Source organism: Amyelois transitella, chromosome 14 (assembly GCF_032362555.1).
Source record: "Amyelois transitella isolate CPQ chromosome 14, ilAmyTran1.1, whole genome shotgun sequence".
In the NCBI taxonomy this organism is placed as follows: Eukaryota; Metazoa; Arthropoda; class Insecta; order Lepidoptera; family Pyralidae; genus Amyelois; species Amyelois transitella.
In genome coordinates this window covers 5,435,529-5,461,535 of record NC_083517.1, presented here as the reverse complement: position 1 = coordinate 5,461,535, position 26,007 = coordinate 5,435,529, and the positions used below count along the sequence as shown (strand labels likewise).

The window sequence follows — 26,007 nt, the reverse complement described above, 5'->3', positions numbered from 1 at the left end:
TCGTCACCAAATGGTATGGAGTCATTCTGGGTGGCAAAAAAATGTTATTTATTAGTCTTTTAGCGTTCCCGGCTATCCGCCGCCTCTCCAGCCTCCCTTCTGATCGCAGGTACATAGATAAGACGCCGCCAGCATGTCTGCGCAGGTGGCTTCCCACACCAGCACTCTACCCATATTTCACAGAATGAAAGACATCATGTCAGGGCACTTGCTGTCGTCCCGCACGTTTTGAGGCTCTAAAGCCACGGGGCCGTCAACGTTGATGAGCGCCCTGCGTGGGGTGTTGTTGAGGGCAACATGGCGTGATTGACGGCCGGCACCCGACTCGCGTCTCAACGCAAGAGGCCGTGGTGGCCGAGGCGGCCTACGGAAGCTCCGCAATAAAATCAGCAGTAATTCAGATTTTCGACTTTTTAATTATTTTCAACGCCACCTAGTTATAAATATCATATTAGAGTCATAATTAATTTCGATTAATAATATTTGAAAACTTCTGAATCGATTTCGAAGTCCAAAGAACTTGAAATCAATTGATTTCTTAAAAAGCTAATCATCGGGTGGAGAGTTGCCCCAACTCTAATTAGAGATGAACGACTTCTTTTTATTAAGTACAAAGTTTTATCTTCTCTATAATAAATAAGCAAAATAATTATTTCTAAAATAGTATAGTAAAATGTTCAAAAATATAACAGAAAGCATGTACAAAAATATCACACACTATATGTACGTACATACGCAAATCGCATAGGTTCTATTTCTTTTTAATTTCTACCCCAAACTCGAGAGATCACAATAGGCACTAACTGTCAAATAGATGATCATTCATTTTAACACAGGGAATACCAAAAAAATTTGTGGTACTAGTAATTAGTGTAATTACCATCACCTAATAACTAGTAATTAGTGCTAGTAATTAGGTGGGTTAAGTTTCTGAGCTAATATGAAAGGTAAGTAAGAAGTACACCGTTAAGAGTTAGAAGAAAATTCTTTTGAAATCATTATCAAGTACATATGCTTCGGAAAAGAATACTTTGAACATAAAATTAAACCAACTTCATAAGCCAATCGGAGGGCTTTTGTTTTTACTGATCTTATTTTAAAAACTTTACCAAACCACGTCAGCTGTTAAACAACTGTTGAACGCCGTACAAATATTCAATAAAAGAATCCCAATAAATGCAAATTCAATGGTCTTTCAAAAATAAATAACGTTTAATCATAAAATTCTACATCGGCCTTCGACGACATACTCCTCGCCGCGCAACGTAAACGGCTGAAAAATAAATTATTTTTATTAAAGATATCCAATTTCGTTTAATCAGTATCAAATGAAACATACAATATCATTGTGTACAAATAGCTTTGTAAGTTTTATAAATTCCAATATGCTATTACCCCGTTACTATTTCAAATTAAGCCACCAAAAGCTTTTTTTGTATTTTTTTTTTTCTTTTAAAGGAAAATATTATTGATTTATTTATAAACGCATTGCAAATAAACTGAGTAATTTAGTTAGATAACAGCAGTACGGGGATATTATGAATGTGGATGAAGCGAAGGAAGTAGGTATGCAGAGATCGTGGCAAGTGGAAAGAGGTAGTGTTTGCCTACCCCTCCGGGAAAGAGGCGTGATTTTATGTATGTATGTTATTAGACACTCTAAGGTATACCTGGACCACCTCCCTTACACCAATCAAATCTTGATACCAAAACAGATTCATATACACTTGCAACATCCTTCATTTTTACGGTTAAATAAATATAACAAAAAACATACTTACAAACACCACAGTTCCGGGCACAGACAAATTTCCCCGGGTTAAAATAAGTTACGTTATTTGTTCCGCATATTGGATTGTATTCCGGAGTGGCGGGGCAGTCTTGCACACACTGTCTTTGTAACGGACTCTCCGAACTGCGAATGTTGTAATAAATGTTTATGGGCATACGAAACAAAAATAATAACGCTTATAATATCACAGTGCGTGCAAAAGTGGATCTAAGGGAGAAACAGGAAAAATGGGACACTTTAAGGTCGGTGCGTATGACAGACGACAGATTTTTTAAGTGTATGACACCGTCTCAAAATGAGTGGGCAACTTCAAGTACCATTATTAACAAAAATAGAAAAACAGCGAGAACGAAATTAACATTTGCATTGAGAACTCGTTGCAGTCCAGCTTGGTATAAGATGTTAAATCGTCCTCATAGATTTATTGACGGTATTATTGTGATGAACCTATAGTTGCGAAGCTTAGAAGACAGATGTATCTTAGCTGAAAGAAAGATACTTCGCTATATTCGTCATAATAGTCTGAACTAAGTGTAGGAAAAATAGAAATAACGCATTTGACAGACGATATTTTTAAATTTTTCTACTTTTTGTTTTGATTCTAGAATTATAAGAACTTTTTAGTCTAGACTACCATCTTGGAAACTGTGAAAACACGGTGCATGGTGTTTAACAACAAAAATAAAAAAAAAATTCAAAAATTAAAATGTTCCAGTTTAATTCGCCCAAAAAGTCCAAAGCGGCCTTTCAATCTTTTGATGACTGTTGGCTCTGTCTGCCCCGCTGGGGATATAGACATGATTATATGTTATGCTAGGTTTACATTAGGTAAATAGTTCAAAAATACTTTCTCCTATTACCATTTATAACGTACAACGTAACAATATTAAGAGCTTTACTGTGCCGTAACATTTGTTGTAATTACACAATTTCGTGGAATTTAGAAAAATAATAATAATTACTTTTTTTGTCAATTCTTTTATAACTAACATTATAACTACCAAGTCATAATTGCAAAAGGTTTATTTTAAAATGCTATGCTCACATCAATTTATCCAATTTACCGAAATCCGTAATGCTTTTACATGTTATTTATTTATAGAAGTGTCTGTTACCTTTCTAATATTGTTAGAAACCAATACGGAAATAGCAGATAGACTCAATTGAACTTCGAATTTCGATATGATATTTATGAGTGGATTAAGATTAGGTGCTATCTGGCTGGCATTGGCTTAATATGCACATTTTCATACCTGTCATCAAAGACTATTTGGTCTGGATTGATAGTTGTGGTAGGGATAATCACAGGTTTTCCTAGTATCGCATTATTTCCACTACCATTATTTACTTGAGTAGAAATCATGTCATCTAAAGTGCCGCCTGAATTGTTAGGATTCTGCCAACTTCCTTGGTTAGGGTAGAAGTTATTATTTGCTCCAAAGTCTTGCCCTTGTGGCATGTTCCCAGGGTATTGATTAGAAGTATAATTGTTGACAATAATAGAAGGTGGACGCTGATATTCTGGTCCAGGAAACATATTTGGATTGTTTTGTTCTGGATTAGGAATCGGCCGTGGTTGATTCCGATCTTGGCCCTGATTCGTTGGCAACTGAACATGAGTATAAAGGCCATTTGAGTCAAATTGATTTGGATACTGGTTTGATCCTTGAAAATTATTTTGTGGTCTCCAATTGGATGGGTTCTGATTACTTCCGACATATTGATTTGGCTGTTGCATTTGATTACTGTTATATCCACCAGGGTAATCCGGTCTACTGACTGATCCCTGGCCAGAAAACTGCGGAGGTTGCCATTGATTTGCCTCATATGGTTGTTGCGAATTGAATTCTTGGTCTACAGGTGGCCTTAAGTTGCCTTGATTTTCATTTGCCCATTGATTTCCTAGATTTGGTCTTTGAGGAAAAGAACCCTGAAAAACGTTAAAAAACTTTAAATTACAGTCAAATTTCACTCTTTTCACAATGTTGCAGAGAACATTTCAAAAATTTCTGCCTAATATCGTGACAAAACAATAATACCTTAAATAGCACAAAAAAAACATAAATAAACACATACATAAATCACGCCTTGTTTCCGGAGAGGTAGGCAGACATCTTTCCAAAAAATTAATAACCCCATATGTAGTCAAAGTATGGAAACTTCAGTACCGTAGTTTAATCACTAGGTACTAAAGAAGAATTAGGAAATCTTATAAAATCTTTTGGTAAAATCTAAAGAACTTTAAAGACTTTGTGAAAGTTTGTGAATGCGTTTCCGGGCCGTTACTCTCTGCTTACGGAATTTTCGAGAATGGCGTATCTCTAATTAAGCCTTTTTCATTATACTTAACACACGTAAGTGCGTACCTTTTCCTCAGTCGCATCAGTCGCATCTCACAACATCTACGGGAAGAATACGTTGTCTTATTCTAAAGCTTAAAGGTGCTATTTTTTGTTTCATTAAAATTGATAGGTCTTCGCAACAACGATCGACACAGTACCTGTACAGGAGAAAATTGCGAGTTCTCTGGAAAATTTGTTCCAACATTCCCAGCGGGCCGGTTTTGATTAAAGTTTGAAAATAGTGGGTTGAAAAGTTGTCCAAGATCAAAAAACCTGGAGTTCACGGATACTGGTGTACTTTCGCTATTTTGTTTTTCAATTTCAGTCCCATTATTTTTTCCCGAAGCTTGTTGCCAATGAAATAATACTGAAAACAAATAAAGAACACATGGTATATTGGGATGGATACTTACGTAAATACTTAAATAGAGAGTGAGCCTCAGATAAAAATAAAAAGTTGAAATGCTTAAGTTGGTAGGTACTTACACTTATAAAGTATAAGGTAGTATAAACAGCTCAGCAAGCTCTTTTCTCGAAAGCAATTGCTTTGCATACACGTCAAACAAAATTGTATTGAATTAAAAAGTTATCTCTATAGAACTAATAACGGTTTTTGCTAAGGCTCATATCTAACTTATAAGTAAGCAATGAATAATCAAAATAAAACTTACTCCATAAATAAACAATGAACATCGCATTACTCTTTATACGGTGCATCGCGGTTATGAGATACGCAATGCACAGTATTATTAGTACTAATATACAGTCACTTTATTATAATAAAAATGAACGTAACTCTTTATATTATAAAATTCAAATTTAATTTTGTAATATACTTAATAAGTAAGTAATTCAATCGTCTGGCACGTCCTCTTCTATTAAATCTTGCCCACTTATAAATAAGTCAATGTTATGCAAAAACCAGTCATGACTCGAGCAAGTTGATAATTTACTTTATGTGCGAAGGTAGATCATATCTAATTATGACATCAGATAGGTACTTACGTATCTAGCTAATTGCAGAGTTCATTAATTAGCTAATTGATTTTCAAATCGACCACAAATTTCCTAATGGCTTCGTGTTCGACCTACGCACAGGGTTAACCTAAAACTCATCTCACGGAATTTATTGCATTAGAATTAGATACATACCTACTTATATCAAAGCGGTCAGCTTTTGTTACAAGTTTTATTTGAAAATATCAATAAAAGTTTCTGAGACTGTTGGTTAGATATTATAACTTTACAACTTAATTTTGTGAAACCTAGTAGACTTCGTAAAAATGTCATGATACTCGTTTAATAATTATGAAAGCAAGATTAACTTCCAGTCATTGCACCACAATAAAAAACTTACGTAGGTACATAGCGGAATCTGTAGCAAAAGCAAAATCTTCAACTTCATCACAGATTTGTACAATTTAGCTGAAATTTTTGTTTTAGTTTTTTAGCTTGAAACGTTTTTCTCGTATTTTCATACCAGAAAATCTTTATCCCTTATATGATAGGTACTAGGCTCGGGTACGACAATATCGTCGTACCCTAGCCTAGCAGTGTGTTACTGCTGGTGTAGTTGGTCAGAGCGATCGGTTTCTAGTCAACCAATAGTAACCTACTTTTTGATTTTTCTTCTGGGTGGTTTTTGATGATTTATTTTGTATTTTCTCTTTTTGTTTTACTACTTTTTATAACGTCCACCAAGAATCTGAACGATTCTTGGCACTGTATGATAATTGAATAAAGGCTCATCGTGTGTCTCAACCATTTCAAACATGTTTTAATAATAAATATATGTACCTATGTACATACATACAGTCAAGTCTGCCTTCTGGTGTAGACAGAGCCAACAGTCTTGGAGTATAGCTTAATGATGTAATTATTAATAATACTTATCAACTCATTGAAAATAACGTTCACTCTACTCGAACACTAAGACTCTGGTTGATGATCACAATCCGTAAGGAAGGAAGTCTTTAGATTCAAATGATTTTTCATGTAAATAAATTGCAATAGGTAGGAAGGTACGTTTAAATACATTTACAGTCTAGGTAAGTAGATATACTCGTATTTAGGTTGTTAATAAAAATTTAGTATCTGAAAGTTAACAATCAAAACCATCTTTTACAATATTTCCTAGCTAATCCTCAGTTTGGGTAGGTACCTTACTTTGTCATTGTTTTCTGCTTACGCATCTTATCACTTACCTACTTGATGAACACTCGCTCATTTATCAATTAGATAATACAAGATTCTGTCTAACTCAATCTGTGTTATTTGTCCGGAAAATAATATCAAAGGCAAACATAATCTACGTATTCCTAGCATACCTTAATAAACTCAATGTCATGTTAGTCCTTTAAAATAAAGGCCCGCGCTGCGGTCGCGGATTCTCAACCCTTCATGACTATCTCTTTATTGGCAAATTTAATAATTCACCTACATACAATTCAATTACAAGTGTGACATAATATGATACCAATACAAAATTTTGAAAAGTGAATAAAAAACAGCTTGTGTCTCTGGCGCCACACTGTTATTATAAGTACCTATTCAAATATAAATATTTGCTATTTTCGAAATCGATCTTGGCCGACATTTAGTTTAATCTTTCCGTGTGTTAACTTTTTTAGATATTAAAGTCTCATTCATGCATGAGTGCGCTCATTATTTTTAATTTTTCCTCGCCAAAAGGGTGGGCTTCATTATTATTTTAATTCCTTCCCTAAAATAAGTGTTGTCATATTTATATCTACCAATTTAAAGGTAGGTCAGGTCTACCTTCTTTGTTTTCAGCCTATGTTTTAAGGTGAGAATATACTGTAATAAGTATTCTGACTCAGAGGAAAAATTTAAAGCGACATGGTCTTTCATTTTAATCATCACGTTTTTTTCTTAAATATTTATTTTCACGTCATTATAAAATTACACGATAGTCATTTTATAATTTAAAGTGTCTACAACTGTTACCGTTGTTAATATTGAACCTTTTTTTTTTGTATTTTTCAGCTTCAGCAGCATTTCAGCTTACTATCTAGGTATTAGGTACCACGATTTATGAGATACAGCCTGATGACAGACAGACAGCGGAGGCTTAGTAAAAGGGTCCCGTTTTTACCTTTTAGGTACAGAACCTACCCGCATTTTCCCCAGTGCAAATTTAGCACCATCTATAAAAAAATACAATACACATATTTTTCTCAAATCCCACGGTAACTATCGTTTTTACCGGGATGAGACCCTATGTTCTTTTCTCCTACTGAAAATTGCTTTAGTAGATACTGTGTAAAGAAGAAATAAACAAACTTTAGCATTTATAATTATTAGTTGGGATGATATTGGGATTAATAGTCGATCAAACACTTGGAAAAATATATAACAGTAGGTACAACATAACGTTTGAGTTCCCGCCAAAAAGTCAATTTTCCACTTCTAATATTATCTTGCCGTGTGGTTCCCAGCACCATTATAAAAAAGAATACGACCACTCCATATATTTCCCATGGATGTCGTAAAAGGCGACTAAGGGATAGGCTTATAAACTTGGGATTCTTCTTTTAGGCGATGGGCTAGCAACCTGTCACTATTTGAATCTCAATTCTATCACTAAGCCAAACAGCTGAGCGTGGCCTATCAATCTTTTCAAGACTGGTGGCTCTGTCTACCCCACTAGCGATATAGATGTGATCATATGTATGTACCGTAAAACGGGGTGAATAGGGACGAAACTTAACTTCACTACGACTTTTAGACGCTTTTTCAAAAGAAACGTTGCTGTTAAAGGTATACAGATGTTTGAGTCTATGCTATATCTTTCTAAATCTAAATAAAATATCCTAATTTACATTTGGATTTGGAAATAAAATCAAATATAAATTAAAATCCCTATTCACCCGGAATTGGGGTTAATAGGTACGAGAGTAGCATGAATGGGGAATTTTGTTAGGGTTGGCAATTTTATTTACTCGACTGCCCAAAAAGACAGTGTTATGTTTTATTTTCTATCCGAACATCAATACGACAAGTAGTGCCGTAGTCGTGTTAGTGTAGCTCGTCCCAGTGATTTGAGACCACAGAAAAAATGGTGATAAATAAAAAAAAACGATTTTTATGTTTAATTTTGTTATATTTATATCACTTTCTCAATAGGTTGGACCTACATAAAGGACCTATCCTATCGATGGTTTTATAGTGAGTTAACACTTATAGAAAAATAAAAATATTTTAAACAAACACTTATGGTAATGAGAACACTTTTTTTTGGTATGATACAATAGAAAAAATTAAAAATAATCAAAAACAAATCTTTCAAAGAAATTTTCTTCAATGAATTTTTTAACATAAAGTCAACAAAGAAAAATAAAAATATTTTTAACAAACAGTTAAGGAAACGAGAACACTTTTTTTTGGTATGAATCAAAAGAAAAAAATTAAAAGAATCAAAAACAAAATCTTACAAAGAAATGTTCTTCAATGAATTTTTTATCACAAAATAAACAAATTAAAATTATGAGACCAATTTTTTTTCTGTATGTACCTATATGAAATAATAGAAAAATCAAAAAATAAATTCAAAAATTTATCTTATATATCGTCATCCATTAAATATCGAAATATTTCCTCTTCATTTTTATAATAACTTTGTCTTCTGAGGCCACTTGTACTTGGTTTGGATATCACTTCCGTAGATAAGATTTTTATTCTTTTACCTTCAGGAAATTTTTTTTCTAGAAGGTTTTTCATACTGTGCTTCAGTCTTTTGTTCTTGTACAGTATAATCAAAAATTGTACTATCTTCATGAAATATCGTTAAATCATTGTATATAACATTGTCGCCCACAATCGGAAATTCATCCGTCATTATTATTGGCATCTTATTTACTTCAAAACTTTCTTCAGATTTTTTCGCTACTATAATATTATTGCTAACATTTTCTTTTTTAGATTTTTTCCCAATACCCTTTCCTTTTCTTCTGTCTTTTGCACCTCTTCCTGTCTTAACATTTAATTTCTTCATTTCATTAGATCTTGATTTCTTTGACCCATAGCTATTTTTCTGCAAGATCAAAACGGGTTCATTTATAGCTTCTTTTTCTGTCGTACCAAATTCGTTTCCCGTGTTATGCCCAGTCAAGCTATTTACTTTATCTTCATGTAATAGGTTTATTTCTACTATTGATTCTATATTTGGTTCTTGTTTAGTATTATCAGACATTCTTTCTTCATCATATGTATTTAAATCAGTGTATATAACTTTGTCCTCCATAATTGGTATTTCATTATCCATTATTATTGTCATATTATCTATTTCCATACTTTTTTCAGTCTTTTTAACTTCTAAAATGTTATTACTACTATCTTTTTTAGTTTTTTTTCCAATACCTTTTCCTTTTCCACTTATTTTTGGTTGAGGTGTTATTTCTGAATTCGAAATATCGCTGTCTATATAACCTGTACTGTCTTCAACACTTCTTCCTGGCTTGACATTTAATTTCTTCATTTTCTTAATAGGTCTTGAGTTTTGTGGTCCATAGCGCATTTCTTTCAGCAAGTTTAAAACTGACTCATCTATGGCTTCTTTTTCTTCCGCATCAAATTCATTTCTCGTGACATATCCTGGCAATCTATTCAATACTTTCTCTTTATTTAAAGGGCTTATTCCTGTTTTTGCAAATCCCGATAGGATGTTTTGTTTAATATTTGGTTCCATCTTATCTAGCATTTTTTTTAGCAGTTTTGGAAATACATTTTTGGGTATTGTTGGCAAGATACGTCCTTCAGTCTTTTTCCAAGTGAATAAAATATCACGCCATGCAGTTTTGGTTGGCCTAAAAAACGCAACATCCAGGGGCTGGGTTAGATGTGTTGAGTTGGGTGGAAGAAACACAAAATTGATATCTAATTCTCGACATTTACGAATTAGTTCTATGGACAAATGTGATGAAAGGTTGTCACCGATTAAAATCTTTTTGCCAACTTTATTATTGAAGTATGGTATGGCAACAGTCTCAACCCAATCTTCAAAAGTGTCACCATCAAACCATCCTGAATTAGTGCGGTTGTATCTACAGTTTGGGGGTCCATTTGTTGTCCACGTATTATAAAGGTGTGCCGCTTTATAAACCACGTAACATGGCAAAAGAGTACCATCGGCAGCTACAGCCATCATTAGTGACGTAGAAGACTTCGTGTGGTTCATGACTCTTTCGGGATATTTAGCCCCTCTCTTAGACAGAACCTTTTTTTTACCGGGATCGTCGGCTAAGTTCGATTCGTCGTAGTTGACTATATTAGCCAAATCAACACCTTGCAAGGAACGCTCGAGTTCTTCAAAATATTGCACTATAATTTCCGGCGATACGGCTGCCCTCGATCTTTTTATATTCTGGCTTAATCGCTCAGATATATCTGTACAGTGCCTTTTTAAAAAACTTTCGGCAAACCCTACACCCGGAAAGTTGTTTTTGATTTTTTTAATATTATGCCCCATTCTATCGAGGTACCCTTTAATAATAATTCTTAGATCATACGTGTCAAGTGGGTAGCCCCACTCGGAACAAACATTGATATATTTAATAATATATTTTTCGACCTCATCTGATAATGCCTTTTGTCCACCCTGACATTTCATACGACGTGTTGCATGACGGTGTAATACAGATTTACTAATGTTAAATTGCTTTGCTACCTCGACAATAGATGCATTTCCAGTTTGATAGGCTAATATAGCCGAATTTAATATTAGGGGATCATATTTCTTATAAGGTTTTGATGATTTTGAGGTATAAACACGAGGCATTATAGGTACCTGAAAGAGGAAATAATCAGGTAGAGTAATATTAAAGCAAAGAGAATAGGTACATTAGGTACCGTGCTAAGCTACATTAGTGCAAAGTTGCAGCAAAATCCATTAAGTAGTACCTACCTACCTATCTAGTTATAAGGTGTAAAATAAAAACATCCATACTCATAGACATCCATACTCACAAGCTTTCGCATTTTTATACAATTACTAGCTACGCCCCGGGGCTTCGCTCCTGTGGGAATTTCGGGATAAAAAGTACTGTTTGTGTTATTCCAGGGTATATTCTACCCGTATACTAAATTTCATCAAAATCCGTCCAGTAGTTTTTGCGTGAAAGAATAACAAACATCCATCCATCCATCCATACTTACAAACTTTCGCGTTTATAGGTAGTAGTAGTACTTTTAAACATATTTTGTTAGTTATGTATGGCTAAAATAATATCTTTGTAGGTAGTATTCTTACAATATACGGGTACATAACAACATACATGGATCTTCCTACAAAAACTGAAAAGACGTTATAATTAAGTAGGTAGTGGCAGCCCTAGACCTCTATACCTATTCACCCTTATATCGTCCCTATTCAACCTGTTCGCATCCCTATTGACCTCCTCTTCATTTCTATTCGTACATAGGACATCCCCATTCACCTCAAAATCATTGTAATTTTAGGTATATTTTTAATTCATTGAAAATTACAATAAATAAAACGAATAAACACTTACCTTTAATGTATGATGTGCACGAACACTCAAACAATGTTTTTGCCATAAAATCACTAAGTGTAGTATCAAAACTTAAATATTTGAACAAAGTTAAAGACACAGTAAAAATCCGGTGTATGGGGGAGCAACTTCAAACGTATTTTTTGGCAGTTTATGATTAATTTGACAGATATTTCAGAGTTGCCATATAAACTTCAAATAATCTACTTAAACTTCAAAAAAAGTAAAACATAAATAGCAAATTGTTTACAATGAATTTTTGGTGTTGAAAACTTTCTTGGTTTTATCCCTATTCAACCTTTGATCCCTATTCACCACATTTTACGGTATGTAACATTATTCAATTTATCTAAATTGGCATATTGCAACACTGTTCTTAAATGTCAGTGTCAACTGTCACTTTCAACTTCACCGATTCACTCAGCGTCAACGTGTGTTGTAGGGATGTGACATTGCTGATAAAAAATCGACTTTATCTAATCTATTTTTCTTAAGAAAATAATCGATTTTATTATATTGATAATTTTTTTTCAAATTTTTCAATTAACGTCATAATAAACGCCATAAATATTATATCAATAGATTTAAGTTTAAAATTAAAGTTTTAAAATAATCAAGTTTTAAAAATGAAGTTTTAGCAACAAATAATGAATTACATATCAACCGAATGTCGGTAAAATACAGTTCATCGACTTACTCTATCTAGTGAATGTTTGATTAAATGAATCACCTAAACTGTTTTAAAAACACAGAAAGAATGCACAGATGGTGTTAATGTAATATTATGGAGCTATGATAGTATTCTTTGGCAGTTCGCGTTCCGGGTCCCAAGCCAAAAGACCAAACGTACTGTCGGAGTGCATATATTGCATGATTATAAAAAATCGATTATTAATCGATTATTAATTTTAAAAAAATCACATATGAATAATAATAATAAAGGCGTAGGGACGGGACGACCCCATCGCCCTCTGTGGAAGGGTTTCCTTCCCAGTGCAGTTAGTCTCCGCGGGGTGGCTTGTGGCGAAGCCATTGGTGAGTGGCGACAACACGGACCCTTCCTCCTATATTTTAAGCACACTACAGTTATGTTCGCACAGGTTGCCTCTCCTGCCGAGGTTGTGCAACAATAATTTATAATCTCACAGTCCAGCCTGCTTGCTATCATGGCCAAGACGGCGTTGGAGCTGTCCCGCACCCTGCACACCATGGAGCCGCACCGTTTCCGCATAGTTGCGTAGAAGCAATCTACCCTCGCCTTAGCAAACATTCCCGATGCGCTACAGTACCTGGGCAGCCCCATCAAGACCCTGAAAGCGTTGTTAACCTGGACTCTCAGGGCGCCGATGCGATGCGCGCGAACAGTTAGCCCATAAGCTACAAGTGTAAAAAGTAGGAAAATACGCTCTGAAGAGCGTAGTCTTTACAGGTAATGAACAACGTGAGAATCTACGAGCCAACATGTTCGCCCTTACCGACAGCGCTCTGCGTTCCCGCTCAACGTCATCATCTTCCTTGAGGTCGGGCGTCAAGATGTGGCCCAAGTACCTATTTAAATTTGCTCACCCATTGCAATGCACAGCCATTCAAAAACACGTCTGGAGCCACATATGGACGCCTACGTCCGTCCCCAAAGACCATGGCCTGGCTCTTCAGCACATTATATACTAGTCCATAAGACTGCATAAGCCTCACATATAGCTACGAGTCTTCTCAAGCCACAGACGGAAGCGCTCAGCAGCACCATGTCGTCCGCGTAATTAATATTATTCATGCAAACGCCATTTATGAAACAACCGACTCTAGTGCTGCTGAGCTCCCCAATCAGCTCGTTCATGTACAGATTGAAGAGGGTTGGTGAGCTCAGCCCTGCCTCACCCCGTACTCCAGCCTGTAAGACTGAATATTAAAATCGATTTTCTTTTTTTAAAATCGACTTTCAATCGATTATTTCCATAATCGATAATTTTTTCACATTCCTAGTGTGTTGTATCTTTGTGTGACTCTATTCTGTGTACTTGTTTATTGCGAGGCGAGCAACGAGAAAATTCCATTGCAACTAGCAAGAATTTATTGTCTGCATATCTACATTGAATTCCAGTGTACTAATATTTTAGTTTCCTTATAATAATTTGCGGTAAATTCCTACAATTTGTAATTTATTGTACCGACTAACCAAATTACAAAACTGTCATGCATTTTTTATTTACTTTGTCATTTCTCTTTTTTCCGGCAGTGTGACAATAAAGATGAGCTGCCCTATTAGCGACGAACATTTAACACAGTTGAAGGCGTTTATAGAAATGTGCAAAAATATGCCGCAAATCATTCACCATCCGAAACTGTCTTTCTTCAAAGACTACTTGGCTTCGTTTGGAGTATCAATTCCTACTGCAGGTTTCTCTACAAAGAACTCTACACCGTCTGGAGACAGGTATCGGTCGGTTTTTCTACATTTAAACTTTAAACCGAAATTTTACCATGCATCTTTCTTGTTTTTGTACTTAATTTTCAAAAGTCCACTGGAATGAAGATTCAAATAGTGACATATTGCTAGCCCAATGTCTAAAATAATAATCCAAATTTAATAAGCCTTTGTCTTCATTGACTTGCATTGAATGCACTATGTTTTTTTTTTTCAAACCAACATGAAAGCTAAATATAATAATATTTATATATACATACTAGCGACCCGCCCCAGCTTCGCACGGGTGCAAAATTCGGAAAAAATTATACATAAAAACCTTCCTCTTGAATCACTCTACCTGTAACAAAAAACTGCATCAAAATCCGTTGTGTAATTTTAAAGATTTAAGCATACAGACAAACAGACTAAAATAGCGACTTTGTTTTGTACTATGTAGTGAAGAATATACCATAAAATTTCACCCATTTTTTAATCCCGTATCGTGCAGGACTGTTTTAAGTTAATATTTGATTTAAATTCATAATGGCTTCTCCCGTCTTGTCCCGTCTTTTCTCTTTCTGTTCTGTCCCATCCCAACCTGTTGTGTCTCGTCCTGCCCCGTCCAGTCCTATCCTGTCCCATCCCATTCTATTTAGTGCCATCCTGCTTTCCGCAAATGATACGTATTTTTTACTAACCAATATTTAAGACTTCTTACACTTCGACACCCGTCAAAAAACGAAGTTTCATCAAACTTCCAACCCTCATTTTTCGCCCTCGAGATGCAGTTTTCAAAATCCAATGTTTTAATGATTATTTCATACTAACCAAAATTTAATTCTAAAATTTCATGTGCCCAACGTTAAAATTGTCGAAATTTCATACAAATTTACAACCCCTATTTCACCGCTATAGGAATGCAATTTTTTAAATCTTATTACTGTATTCGAATTTTTTCTAAACCAATCTTACATTTCATGTGTGCAACATTAAAAATGACAAAGTTTCATACAAACTTACTACCCCTATTTCACCCCTATAGGAATGCAATTGAATCAATATTTTAATCTAACCGTGAATTTAAATCAAATTAATAATTCAAAAAAAAATCTACTTAACCAAATATTATAGAACTTAACCTACTTATCCTACTACTATTATAAAGGCGAAAGTTTGTATGGATGTTTGTTACTCTTTCACGCAAAAACTACTGAACCGATTATCATGAAATTTGGTATGTAGGTAGCTGAAGACCCAGAATAACACATAGGCTACTTTTTATCCCAGAGTTCCCGCGGGATTGATAGGGTTTCCATGCGGACGAAGTCGCGGGCGGCCTCTAGTAAACCTATAATACTACAGAATTGCAGATCTAAACCCTAAACATGAATACCTCTAATCCTATAAATAATAAATAAGTACTATATAAATACAGACCTAAACAAATAAAAAAAAACAAATCAAATTAATATTTAATTTAACCAACTAAAACAACTAGAACATATTTCAATTTTCAATACAAATGAACAAGACACAACGAAACGTCATCAAGCATGAATACGAAACGACCAACAACTTATGAACTAAGGTTGAAAATGCTTTCAAAATCATAAAAGTCTTATTGATTGTCGAACGACAAACGATAGCGACTTTTACATTACATGGTGGCGCCATCTATAGCTACATTATCAAACAAATTGTTCATTGAAGGAATAAATTTTCTAATTTTTTGCATATCAAAAATTAACACTTATTACTCGACTTTGGTGTCCGTCTGTCTGTCAGTTTGTCTGTCCACTCACCCATCCTCCTGTCACCAGGCGTGTCTCATGATCCGTATTAGCTAGACAGGTGACATTTTCACAGATTATAAATTTCTGTTGACGTTAAAATAAAAATACTAAAACTGTATACATACCAAATTTCATCAAAATCGGTCTAGATAGGCCGTAAAAGCGGAACGATGATTCACCCCCCCTTTAACTGTTTTGGGGGCTATTTTTTGAACGCGTATCTTAATCTATATGCATTTCAAATTTCATTAAAATCGGTTCAGCGGTTCAGGCGTGAAAGCCGAACGATGATTTTCATACAAACTTTCACCCCCCCATTTTACTATTATGGAGGTCGATTTTCGAAAAAAAAGTAGCCTATGTTTGAACGCGATTCTTAACCTATATACATACCAAATTTCATCAAAATCGGTTCAGCGGTTCAGGCGTGAAAGCGGAATGATGATTTTCATACAAACTTTCAATCCCCCATTTGACTATTTTGGAGGTCGATTTTCGAAAAAAAAAGTAGCCTATGTTTGAACGCGATTCTTAAACTATATACATACCAAATTTCATCAAAATCGGTTCAGCGGTTCAGGCGTGAAAGCGGAATGATGATTTTCATACAAACTTTCAATCCCCCATTTGACTATTTTGGGGGTCGATCTTTGAAAAAAAAAGTAGCCTATGTTTGAACGCGGGTCTTAAACTATATACATACCAAATTTCATCAAAATCGGTTCAGTGGTTCGGCCGTGAAAGAGGAACAGACAGACAGACAGACTTTCGCATTTAGAATATTGGTACGGATACACAATCAATATGTTGCTGTTTTCAGTGGTGCAAGTGTCAAGCCAGAAACTGCTCAATCGTCAGATGATGAATCTGAACCAGAGTCTGATGTGGAATTAAATATGGAAGGTTAGTAGTAAAATATGCAGAGATCGTGGCAAGTGGAAAGAGGTAGTCTCTGCCTACCCCTCCGGGAAAGAGACGTGATTTTATGTATGTATGTTAGTAGACACTCTCAGGTATACCTGGACCACCTCCCTTACACCAATCAAATATTGAGCGCAAAGGATAATGTAATATTTGCATAAAAATAATACATTTTGGTAAGATTTTATAGTGACAAGTCTGCCTTTGTAACATCTCTGTCTCTTTTGTGCATGTTGTTTTACGTGTGATGGTAACTCAATAAAGAGTTTATCTATCTAAGTAGAGTAGATTAATTATTTACTTATTACTTGAAACTACCTTATGGTGTTGGTTTATATGTGGGTATTAGTGGCATGATTTTCAATGTCCTGTACATTTAAAATCTTTCTTAAATGTTAAGCATTTATATGATATTGAACTTTTACTATTAGATACATACATACATATGGTCACATCTATATCCCTTATGGGGTAGACAGAGCCAACAGTCTTAAAAAGACTTAATGGCCAAATTCAGCTATTTGGCTTAATGATAGAATTGAGATTCAAATAGTGATAGGTAGCTAGCCCATCGCCTAAAAAAGAATCCCAAGTTTGTAAGCCTATCCCTTAGTCGCCTATTAGACGGTTTATAATATTCTACTATGGTATAGGTTTCATGAAAAACTACTTATTTAAAATTTATCTATAATAATTTTTCTAGGAGTTATAGAGCCAGATGTTCTGAGCGATAGCCAAGTAATGGGTGACGAGTCGAAGGAGGAAATAACCGATGAGGAGCGTGACCAATCTGACGAGAAACGTTCAGAAGCAATGCGGGCATTCTCTGAGCAACAATACAATGAAGCCCTGAAACTCTACAATGAAGCCATATTGCTCAACCCACAAAGTGCTTTATTATTTGCTAAAAGGGCTCAAGTAAGTATAAAAATGGAAAACTTTCTATTAGAACAACTTTTTATTTCACTATGACTGTTTGAACTTGAAAGTTGTCAGCTGTTTCGCCACCTTATTTTGGGGGCCTTATTAGAGTGAATATTCTCAGTAAATTTTACTATATCTGAAATCTATGTTTATTTGCTATTACATGCAATTTATTAGGTGTTTCTAATAGCATTATTGTTGACAAAAGAAGATCAGAAAATTCTTTTACGTCTTCAGAGATCTTCAAAGAGATTCAGAACTGATCTTGAAAAAACACTATCACAAACATACATGTTGTAAATGAGGTATAGATTTATGACCAGAGCCATGGCATGCTATACGCTATGACATAAAATTCTTCATTTGTTTTCAGGTTTACCTCAAGCTCAATAAGCCCAATGCATGCATCAAGGACTGCACAAGGGCTTTGGAGCTGAACTGTGATAGTGCTGCAGCATACAAGTTTCGCGGACGTGCCTATAGGTAAACGATTATTTTGAATACTACTTATTTCTGTATCTTGTAAAAGCCGTTCAGAAAGATGCAACAGGAAACTTGCCATGATGAATGTTCCAATTGTAATGTGACATTCTAGTGTATTCACAGTATTTAAATTTTTAAGAGTACCCACGGTTTCTTCATATATATGGTAAAGGTATTAAGAGTTTTGACTGAAAGAAATATAAACCAAATATAATATTTTAAAGGTTGCTTGGGAAGTTTGAGGAGGCATCTCATGACCTGTGCGAGTCTCTGAAAATTGACTATGACGACCAGGCTAACGAGTGGCTCCATGAAGTGAAGCCTAATGCTGAGAAACTGCGCCAGCACAAGCTCAGTGTTCAAAGAAAAAAGGAGGAGAAAGAAGTAATGAATTATTCAATCTTTATTTCTAATCATCATCATCTTGGTGTTTGTTATTTCCAACTATCCTGGATGTTCTACTCAGCAGATGAAATGCAAGAGAGCCTTTTATACTGGTAGGGCCATGTCTTGCAGAAGATTGCCAATCTGTAGTACCCCTCTGGGAAAGTGAGAAAGATTTATGATTTCATGTATGTCATAAATTGTAACACAAAACTCAACTTGTACGTGAGTACGTTCGAGAGCAGGTAACATAAGTTGCTTTTTCCTTGAAATTAACATGGGCGCAAAAGCCCACGCAAAAGCAAAAAAGGATATTTATTCAATATTTTTTATGAATTTGTAAATTTTGTATTGCTAATTTAATTTACGAAAACAATGAAGACGCCAACGATCACGCACCCTTGCAGCATCGCGAGAAGCTGCGGAGAGTGCAGCGGGCGCGCGAGGCCCGCGAGCGCGCGGCGCGCGCGGCGGCCGGCGAGCGCGCGGCGCCCGGCGCCTTCAACTTCAACCCGCAGGACTTCAGCAGCCTGCTCATGGACCCAGACATCATGGCCGCCTTCCAGGTATAACCACAATTGTTTATTCCATTAAGGTCGTTTGTTACAACATTAGTTAAAGATAAATGTGCCAATCGAATCGAATCTCACTGGAAATATTTTTTGTCATTTAGTACTGTAACGTATCTAAACGCAACTAGTTTAGTTTTAGACAGAAATGTCACTGTTGTTAGACCTAAGTAATTCAGGAGAATATAATAACTGGCATTGTGCTTTACCGCAAGTCTACTAATCTAATTTTTCGCTGGACAATTTTAATTAAATGTGCCGGTTGTCCTGTTTTGGGTAGCCCCACAATAACAATATATGTGTAACCTAGTTATTGAACACAAAATATCAACTTTATATAGACTAGCCTAGCCATATTCAGCCGTAGATAAACATTAATAGAATTGTGATTCAGATAGTGACATGGATTAGAATATTAATCCTTTATCTTTAATTTGTGCAGGATCCTGAAGTGACCGCAGCATTCCAAGACGTGTCTTCTAACCCCGCTAACTTCGTGAAATATCAGAATAACCCTAAAGTAGCTGCAGTAATCGAGAAGCTGCAAGGGAAACTTGGAAAGGGCGGAGCGGGTGGTTTGTTCACCGGAGGTTTCCCTGGTATGTTGCTTTTGATTTGTTATTTACTAGCGACCCGCCCCGGCTTCGCACGGGTGCAAAATTATTAATGTTATTATACATAAAAACCTTCCTCTTGAATCACTCTACCTGTTACAAAAAACCGCATCGAAATCCGTTGCGTAATTTTAAAGATTTAAGCATACAGACAAACAGACTAAAATAGCGACTTTGTTTTATACTATGTAGTGATAATCGTATGAAAAACTGAAGATAGTTTCTGATTTACCACTACTCTATCAATTACAGGTTTTGGAGGTGCTGGCGGTCCTGATGCTGGACCCAAACCGCCTACAGATGACGATGTAGGTCTAGATTAAACATTGTATCATTCCTACGTGGCAGAACTATTACACTTTATAAATTCATTACAGTTTTATTCGTACAATCTTATCTTAAGTACGAAGTTATTAAATTCTGTCGTAGATTTTTTCTGTATGAATTCTCCTATTTGCTTTTTTAACCAAATTGTATATAGATTATACAAAATAAGACTGACTTATTCGGATTGTAACACGTTATTGTCACAAATGTTTTTTCGTTGCATGATACTGACTTTCCAATCACACATTATAATTTGGCAATGATTTTTTTATTACACTGAATACTTTTCATAGGCTTAAAAGTTTGATCACGAGTAATTTTCCCAAATAAAAATTCGTAAAAATTATTTATAATTTAAAGTATAACGGATTGCTATGATAATTCTCCATTGAAGTGATTGAAAAAGACTTAAAATACTGAGGCAGAATTTTTGCAACTATTTTGAAAAATTTCCGAACTTCGTTGTATATACATGTATCCAAAGATATAAAAAATAAGCACACACAACTCTTTACCACGTAAAATTATCAACAAATACACGCATTTTTTTGGTTACATTTCAATCAGATAAAAAGTTCAGTGAAAAAGTGCTTTAGTGGTGCAATAATGATTTAATGAAGATTTATTAGCAAGACCTAATCTTCATTAAATCATTATTGTGGAATTTTAATCTTATTTTTGATCAAATAAAGTTTTAAAAATCTTAAATTCACTTAGTAATTAAAATATTATTGGTGAGTTACAATTTTTTTGTTATAATAAGTATCTATCCTCTCCGTAACTTATCATTACGACAATTAATTGTTAACATCTCCATTTGTTAATCTGCATTAAGTAGCGTCCAAAAACAGTTCCAATTTGTGACTCGCAAAATACTTTCGGAAATGTCCCTGTTTTACACAAACATTTGATTCATTAAGGAAATCTGAATGTTATTTTGCTTTATGTACTAATTTCCCAATATAACCTATAAGCATTTAATAGTTTCGTAATATTAATAAAATAGGAACTATATTATACCTACATAGTCACATTTTATTTTGACGTTTAATAAAATTGTGTAAGTATATATCAAGCTTTTTATTTCACCTCATTTTCGATGTAAATGTTCGTTTACATCAAGTAATAAAAAGTTCGAGATTTTACCTAAATACTTATGTTAACAACCAACCAAGACTCGGGCCAATCAGAAACTCCTATGCTGTTTATTTCTATTTTCCGCCACTCGCTCGTTAGTTTCCGTTTTTGCAAAACTAGGCTTTAAAATCTATATACATATAAATATAAAACTCTCGTGACTGAGTTATTGACGGACAATGTACAGCCCAAACCGCTAGGTTAGAGACTTGAAACTTGGTACTCAGGGTCCTTTTATGGAGTAGGGGTCAACTAAGAGAATTTATCGAATAAATTATTGTATCTTACATTTTGAGTGGTCGGGGCCGCGGGGTTACCAGGGGTTAAATAAAAGAAAAACAAATTATCTAAAAATTTTAACTACCTCTATATTTAATTAGTTTAACCTCTTCAACACACTAGATTTCATTTACTCTGCCCCAGCCTAGTCTGATCTTCTTTTCGTGAAGTCTTAACCATGATGGCATATTTCTCGGGAATGGATGGGCATTAGGAAAACGCAATGGTGGTGGTGGCTTTTTAAATGGGTCCTCATTTTTCAGTTTTCTCAGTACATACTCCTTATTTATTTCCTTTGGATCCCGATATTTATCCATGTAGAGATTGAATGGTTTGCGGCGAGGGAACCATTCTTGCGGCCTTATGTATGGTGCTGGGAAGTCATATTCGTAGACTGAAAAAAGGCAATTATATTAATTCTACAGGTTGAACTTCAAAATGTTTGAGTAAAATCAATATTCTTAGTTTAAGGTTTTAGGCACTTCCTGAATAGTTTTTCAAATTGATTTATCTGTGGCGACATATATACGCCACAAGTCACAAAATAAAAATAAAATCGCGCAACGCTATCAGTGAAAAACAGCGAAAAACCTAAATCGCGCAAGCAAAGATCCGACACAACATCGTCGGAACCGCGGTTCCCCAGGCATAACACCTAGCCTGGCGAAAGATTTTCCCTTTGGTAGCGGTCGAGCCGAGCCATCGCTCCCGCTTGTGTTATAACTAAGAATCTTTTATACAAAACAAAGGACAACTTTTGATATATATTTTTTTCAATTATCATTTTTTTATATTCTATAAAATATTGACATACTTGGCTCTTTCATCTTCAATGTGTTGTGAAAGTAATCTTTAACACTGTCATCCCAATCGCACTGGAAAAATGCTAGTCCTGTTGGAGTTATCATGTCCTGGTATTGTTTATACCAATCCCTAGTCACAAATGTCCTGTTCTTCAGAGGTGATGACACATTCACTGAAATGTATTGTCAAAATAATTTAATCCATTAAAAAAATCAAACGAATAAAGAAAAATATTTGGATGTACAACTTCACCAGTTCATCACGCATTTAGCGCTACCAACAAAATAATACAACTACTAGGAACCACAGTTTTTACCAAGATGAAAGGTAACCAACCTTTGTCTTCCTCCATACTCCAAACTATATGTTTACAAAATTACATGGAGTTCAGTTCAGTGGTATAACTGTGTAAAGGAAACAAACAAACTCATTTTCACATTTATATTAGTATGGATATCTTGTTTGAATTGAGAAAGATTAACATCTTTATCCCTTATGGGGTTGACAAATATGCCATTTTTAACTTTTAAGGCTTCATGATAGAATGAGAATTCAAGTAGCTTGCTTGATGTAGAAACTTGTTGCTAGCCATCACCAAATATCTGAACTTAATTGCTAATCCCATGCAGATTTTGAGAGTATATCAAAACCATGCATGGGAAGATAAACAACTGACACACACCAAATTTTTACTTTGACCACCAGACCAGCATTGAAAATTGCTCTAGATTAATGTGAATAATCAGAAATTGCTGTAGAAATAGAATTTATATATTTTTGACGAGACAAAGTCTTATTTTCGATTGAGCCCGCTGCATGCACAAAAAAGATGACTCATGGGGCGTTACCTCACTCTGAGGTGTACCATGTAAGGCTTGAAGTGCAAGCGAGAGCACAGAATGAGCGACAAAAAGGAACAATCGGCCTTTGCATTTGGCAGCTTATATCTCCTCTTTATACATACAAATCTATTAAACAAATTAAATTAAAATTTTCTTTTGAAAAATACTACCATTCCATCAGTATTTTCTTAAGACGTTGTCACATGTTCAACTATCGTCAGCAAACCGACTTTACAGACAACCAATTTTTGTTTAATAATTTACTTACCTTTATCTAGATCATATGATATTTTCCCTTCCTGCTTGTACAACACAAACACATATCTATGGTATCCAGTTCCTTTTACTGGAAATGGACGTAAATACTCCACAAGTGTATCACCTTTCTCAATAGCATCTCCCGGAATGTTGGCTACCAACCAATGCACATACTCCTTGTCACCCTCCGTTAAATGTCCATCTAAACTAGTCAGAGCAAGGGTCCAGAGTGAAGCACCATCAGATTCATAACTAACTGTAGGATACTCCAATGCTTCAGAAGGTTTAATTACATTGCCACAACAAACAGGCAAGAACAAATCATCATTAAGTTTGAACTGAATATCCAAATTTATAAATGGGATAAAGTAACCTTCTCCATATAAATGCTCAAATATACCATAGTGTTCAATAATTTGTCTCTTATGATATGGCGAATTAGATTTTAGCCAGTCCTTCCTTGCTTCAGATAAATCAATGTCTAATGAATGATTTCTTGCCAATTGTTCTAAATTTTTATCATTTTTCAATTTTTTTACATGCTCTAATCGCTCTGTGCGTAAATTTGATGTCTTTCTGAAACAAAACACCCAAATTTAACATTCAACCAACATCCATTAGGTAAATATGCCAAAAGGATGGTAGCGAAACTAGAAAACAGTAATCTGTTTTCTAGTTTCGCTACCATCCTTTTGGCATTAGTAGTAAGAAATTTTTTGTCTGGATGGTTCTCTGAAATCTATATAAAATTAATTATCCAAAATAAAGGTTCTCAAGATCACTTACTTTGCAGGTGGCATTCCTATATCGATTCTAGTAGTATAAACTTCATCATTGTTATTTAACTCGTCTAAACGTTCTTTTATAGTTCTGCAATATATTGGGGCTTTGCCTCTAATTCTGTGCTCCAATCGAATTTGTTGAAATTGGACATTGGCTAACCAGGCTCCACGAAATGTCTTCAGCATTATAACAAATATTATACTACTTTGGTATCTAGTCGTTTTTTAGTTATTAATTTTTATAACCTCACTCAAAACAAATCGTCCTCAAGTCCACTAGGAATGACGATCTGTCTGACTGTCAGAAGTGTCAGAATGTCAGATCGTCATTACTTGACGACGAAAAATCAATGAATCAATGTCAGATTCTGACATCGATTAATGATTTATCAAGTCCAAAAGATCGATTTTTTTAATTGATTTGCTGTTCTAAACGATCCAGGAAATCGATGTTGCACCCTTGAAAATCGTCATTCGATTTTTTCTTAATTTAGATATGAAGCATTTGGAGCTTTAAGTTTTTCATATAATAAATACATTTTGAATATTAATATCTTCTCTCATACTTGATCTGACTTCGTTATGGTATTTAAATAATTGTAATGTGTCGAATTCCCTGAACTAAAATAAAAACTGATTTTACTAGTAAGAGATCGGTTATAGTTAACTATCTTGTTTTTCATAAAATGGATTCCTACATTAAAATACAAACTTGAAAAAAATCGATATTTTAGAAATCGATATTTCAGATCTTGACATTTCTGTGAATAATACATCCGCTTACGATTCGGATCGATTCAAAAATCGTTTTTTTTTTTCGGAAAGAATCTCAATCCCTAAAGCCAACCAAACAAAGAAAGAGTAAAATTTGTAGTCTTTGGATAGCAAAGAATTTATACCAATCGATAGACATCCGACACCAATACAAAAAAGAATAGGACCACTACATCTCTTTCGCATGGATGTCGTAAAAGGCGACTAAGGGATAGGCTTACAAACTTGGGATTCTTTTTTAGGCGATGGGTTAGCAAACTGTCACTATTTGAATCTTAATTCTATCATTAAGCCAAATAGCTGAACGTGGCTATTCAGTCTTTTCAAGACTGTTGGTTCTGTCTACCCCGCAAGGCATATAGACGTGACCATTTGTATGTAAGATAGGTTACTGATATTTGAGTAAAAGTAATAATATTGTAGCGGGAGCGATGATTCGGTTAGACCGCCACTTTAGGGAAGATCTTACGCCAGGCTAGGTGTTATGCCTGGGGAACCGTGGCTCTGAAGGTCATTGTCGTCGTCGGAGGTTGTATATATAGCTCCAATCCGTCAAATCTTTGCATCGCGTGATTTTATTTTTTATTTTTGTGATTTGTGGCGTATAGATTTCGCCACAGTATCAATCGCTGCTATTTTGTCGTTACTATTGCTGCTGATGTTGCAACTACCTATCTACAGAAGACTGTAGATAGGTCTTTTCTGTCCACGTTGTTCCAGCTCCTCTTGCCATCATTAGAGCCTTATGAGACTGTTGGCTCTGCCTACCCCGTAAGGGAGGCAGTGCGTGCACTGAACAAAGGGATGCAACACCAGCCCCGCACTGATGACATATGGGTCTACGCTACGAGTTCCGTTCGATTTCTTCATACCTACAAAGTCGAAGAAAGAAAAGGTCGAATTTGTCTGTAGCGCCTGTCTAGAAGAAAATAGCAACAAGCAAGAATCCTTTTGTTAACAAAGAACTGCCAACGTGCAGTTATGTTTGCCCGTAATGACATGGTCAGAAGCCCGCTGATAGTGCCATATGACGGCCCACACACAGT

General features: G+C 35.1%; 4 protein-coding genes across 7 annotated transcripts; 1 reads left to right on the top strand and 3 right to left on the bottom strand.

Annotated features, from left to right (window-relative positions):
- Positions 1-1,066: 1,066 nt before the first annotated feature.
- LOC106139866 (GATA zinc finger domain-containing protein 14) lies at positions 1,067-5,012 on the bottom strand. Its single transcript, XM_013341375.2, has 5 exons — positions 4,806-5,012; positions 4,293-4,501; positions 3,046-3,722; positions 1,782-1,915; positions 1,067-1,273 (listed from the first exon to the last, which is right to left on the bottom strand). Exons 1-5 carry the CDS (start codon positions 4,849-4,851, stop codon positions 1,227-1,229), a joined length of 1,113 nt encoding a protein of 370 aa, XP_013196829.1. The 5' UTR covers positions 4,852-5,012; the 3' UTR covers positions 1,067-1,226.
- Positions 5,013-8,061: 3,049 nt separating this feature from the next.
- LOC106138118 (uncharacterized) lies at positions 8,062-11,786 on the bottom strand. Its single transcript, XM_013339168.2, has 2 exons — positions 11,664-11,786; positions 8,062-10,939 (listed from the first exon to the last, which is right to left on the bottom strand). Exon 2 carries the CDS (start codon positions 10,928-10,930, stop codon positions 8,843-8,845), a length of 2,088 nt encoding a protein of 695 aa, XP_013194622.2. The 5' UTR covers positions 10,931-10,939; positions 11,664-11,786; the 3' UTR covers positions 8,062-8,842.
- Positions 11,787-13,641: 1,855 nt separating this feature from the next.
- On the top strand, positions 13,642-21,154 carry LOC106139865 (hsc70-interacting protein). Of its 3 annotated transcripts, XM_060947852.1 has the most exons (10): positions 13,642-13,800; positions 13,900-14,097; positions 16,684-16,766; positions 17,488-17,702; positions 18,082-18,191; positions 18,416-18,575; positions 18,983-19,141; positions 19,587-19,743; positions 20,011-20,080; positions 20,135-21,154. In XM_060947852.1, coding segments are annotated over exons 2-10 (1,140 nt in total). In that variant the 5' UTR covers positions 13,642-13,800; positions 13,900-13,912; the 3' UTR covers positions 20,136-21,154. The 3 variants fall into 3 exon arrangements, with proteins under 3 accessions (XP_060803835.1, XP_013196826.1, XP_060803834.1); XM_013341372.2 differs by having other exon boundaries at positions 20,011-21,154; XM_060947851.1 differs by having other exon boundaries at positions 13,652-13,800; positions 13,897-14,097; positions 20,011-21,154.
- A 411-nt stretch (positions 21,155-21,565) lies between these two features.
- Positions 21,566-24,393, bottom strand: LOC106139864 (large ribosomal subunit protein mL38). Of its 2 annotated transcripts, none has more exons than XM_060947647.1 (4): positions 24,192-24,393; positions 23,416-23,981; positions 22,316-22,477; positions 21,566-21,895 (listed from the first exon to the last, which is right to left on the bottom strand). In XM_060947647.1, the coding sequence occupies exons 1-4, from the start codon at positions 24,371-24,373 to the stop codon at positions 21,621-21,623; spliced, it is 1,185 nt and encodes a 394-aa protein (XP_060803630.1). In that variant the 5' UTR covers positions 24,374-24,393; the 3' UTR covers positions 21,566-21,620. The 2 variants fall into 2 exon arrangements, with proteins under 2 accessions (XP_060803630.1, XP_060803631.1); XM_060947648.1 differs by having other exon boundaries at positions 23,530-23,981.
- Positions 24,394-26,007: the final 1,614 nt, after the last annotated feature.

What these genes read in the sequence shown, in the direction of transcription:
- LOC106138118 (XM_013339168.2), bottom strand. Translation starts at nt 10,930, where the DNA reads ATGCCTCGTGTTTATACCTCAAAATCATCAAAACCTTATAAGAAATAT.
- LOC106139864 (XM_060947647.1), bottom strand. Translation starts at nt 24,373, where the DNA reads ATGCTGAAGACATTTCGTGGAGCCTGGTTAGCCAATGTCCAATTTCAA. An exon ending in ATCATATGATCTAGATAAAG is followed by an intron (nt 22,478 to 23,415) that starts GTAAGTAAATTA and finishes AATACATTTCAG; the next exon opens with TGAATGTGTCATCACCTCTG. An exon ending in ATTGAAGATGAAAGAGCCAA is followed by an intron (nt 21,896 to 22,315) that starts GTATGTCAATAT and finishes GCCTTTTTTCAG; the next exon opens with TCTACGAATATGACTTCCCA.
- LOC106139865 (XM_060947852.1), top strand. Translation starts at nt 13,913, where the DNA reads ATGAGCTGCCCTATTAGCGACGAACATTTAACACAGTTGAAGGCGTTT. An exon ending in TATTTGCTAAAAGGGCTCAA is followed by an intron (nt 17,703 to 18,081) that starts GTAAGTATAAAA and finishes ATTTGTTTTCAG; the next exon opens with GTTTACCTCAAGCTCAATAA. An exon ending in ACATCATGGCCGCCTTCCAG is followed by an intron (nt 19,142 to 19,586) that starts GTATAACCACAA and finishes TAATTTGTGCAG; the next exon opens with GATCCTGAAGTGACCGCAGC.
- LOC106139866 (XM_013341375.2), bottom strand. Translation starts at nt 4,851, where the DNA reads ATGCACCGTATAAAGAGTAATGCGATGTTCATTGTTTATTTATGGA. An exon ending in GTTCATTGTTTATTTATGGA is followed by an intron (nt 4,502 to 4,805) that starts GTAAGTTTTATT and finishes ATTTGTTTTCAG; the next exon opens with TATTATTTCATTGGCAACAA. An exon ending in CAAATAGTCTTTGATGACAG is followed by an intron (nt 1,916 to 3,045) that starts GTATGAAAATGT and finishes CAACATTCGCAG; the next exon opens with TTCGGAGAGTCCGTTACAAA.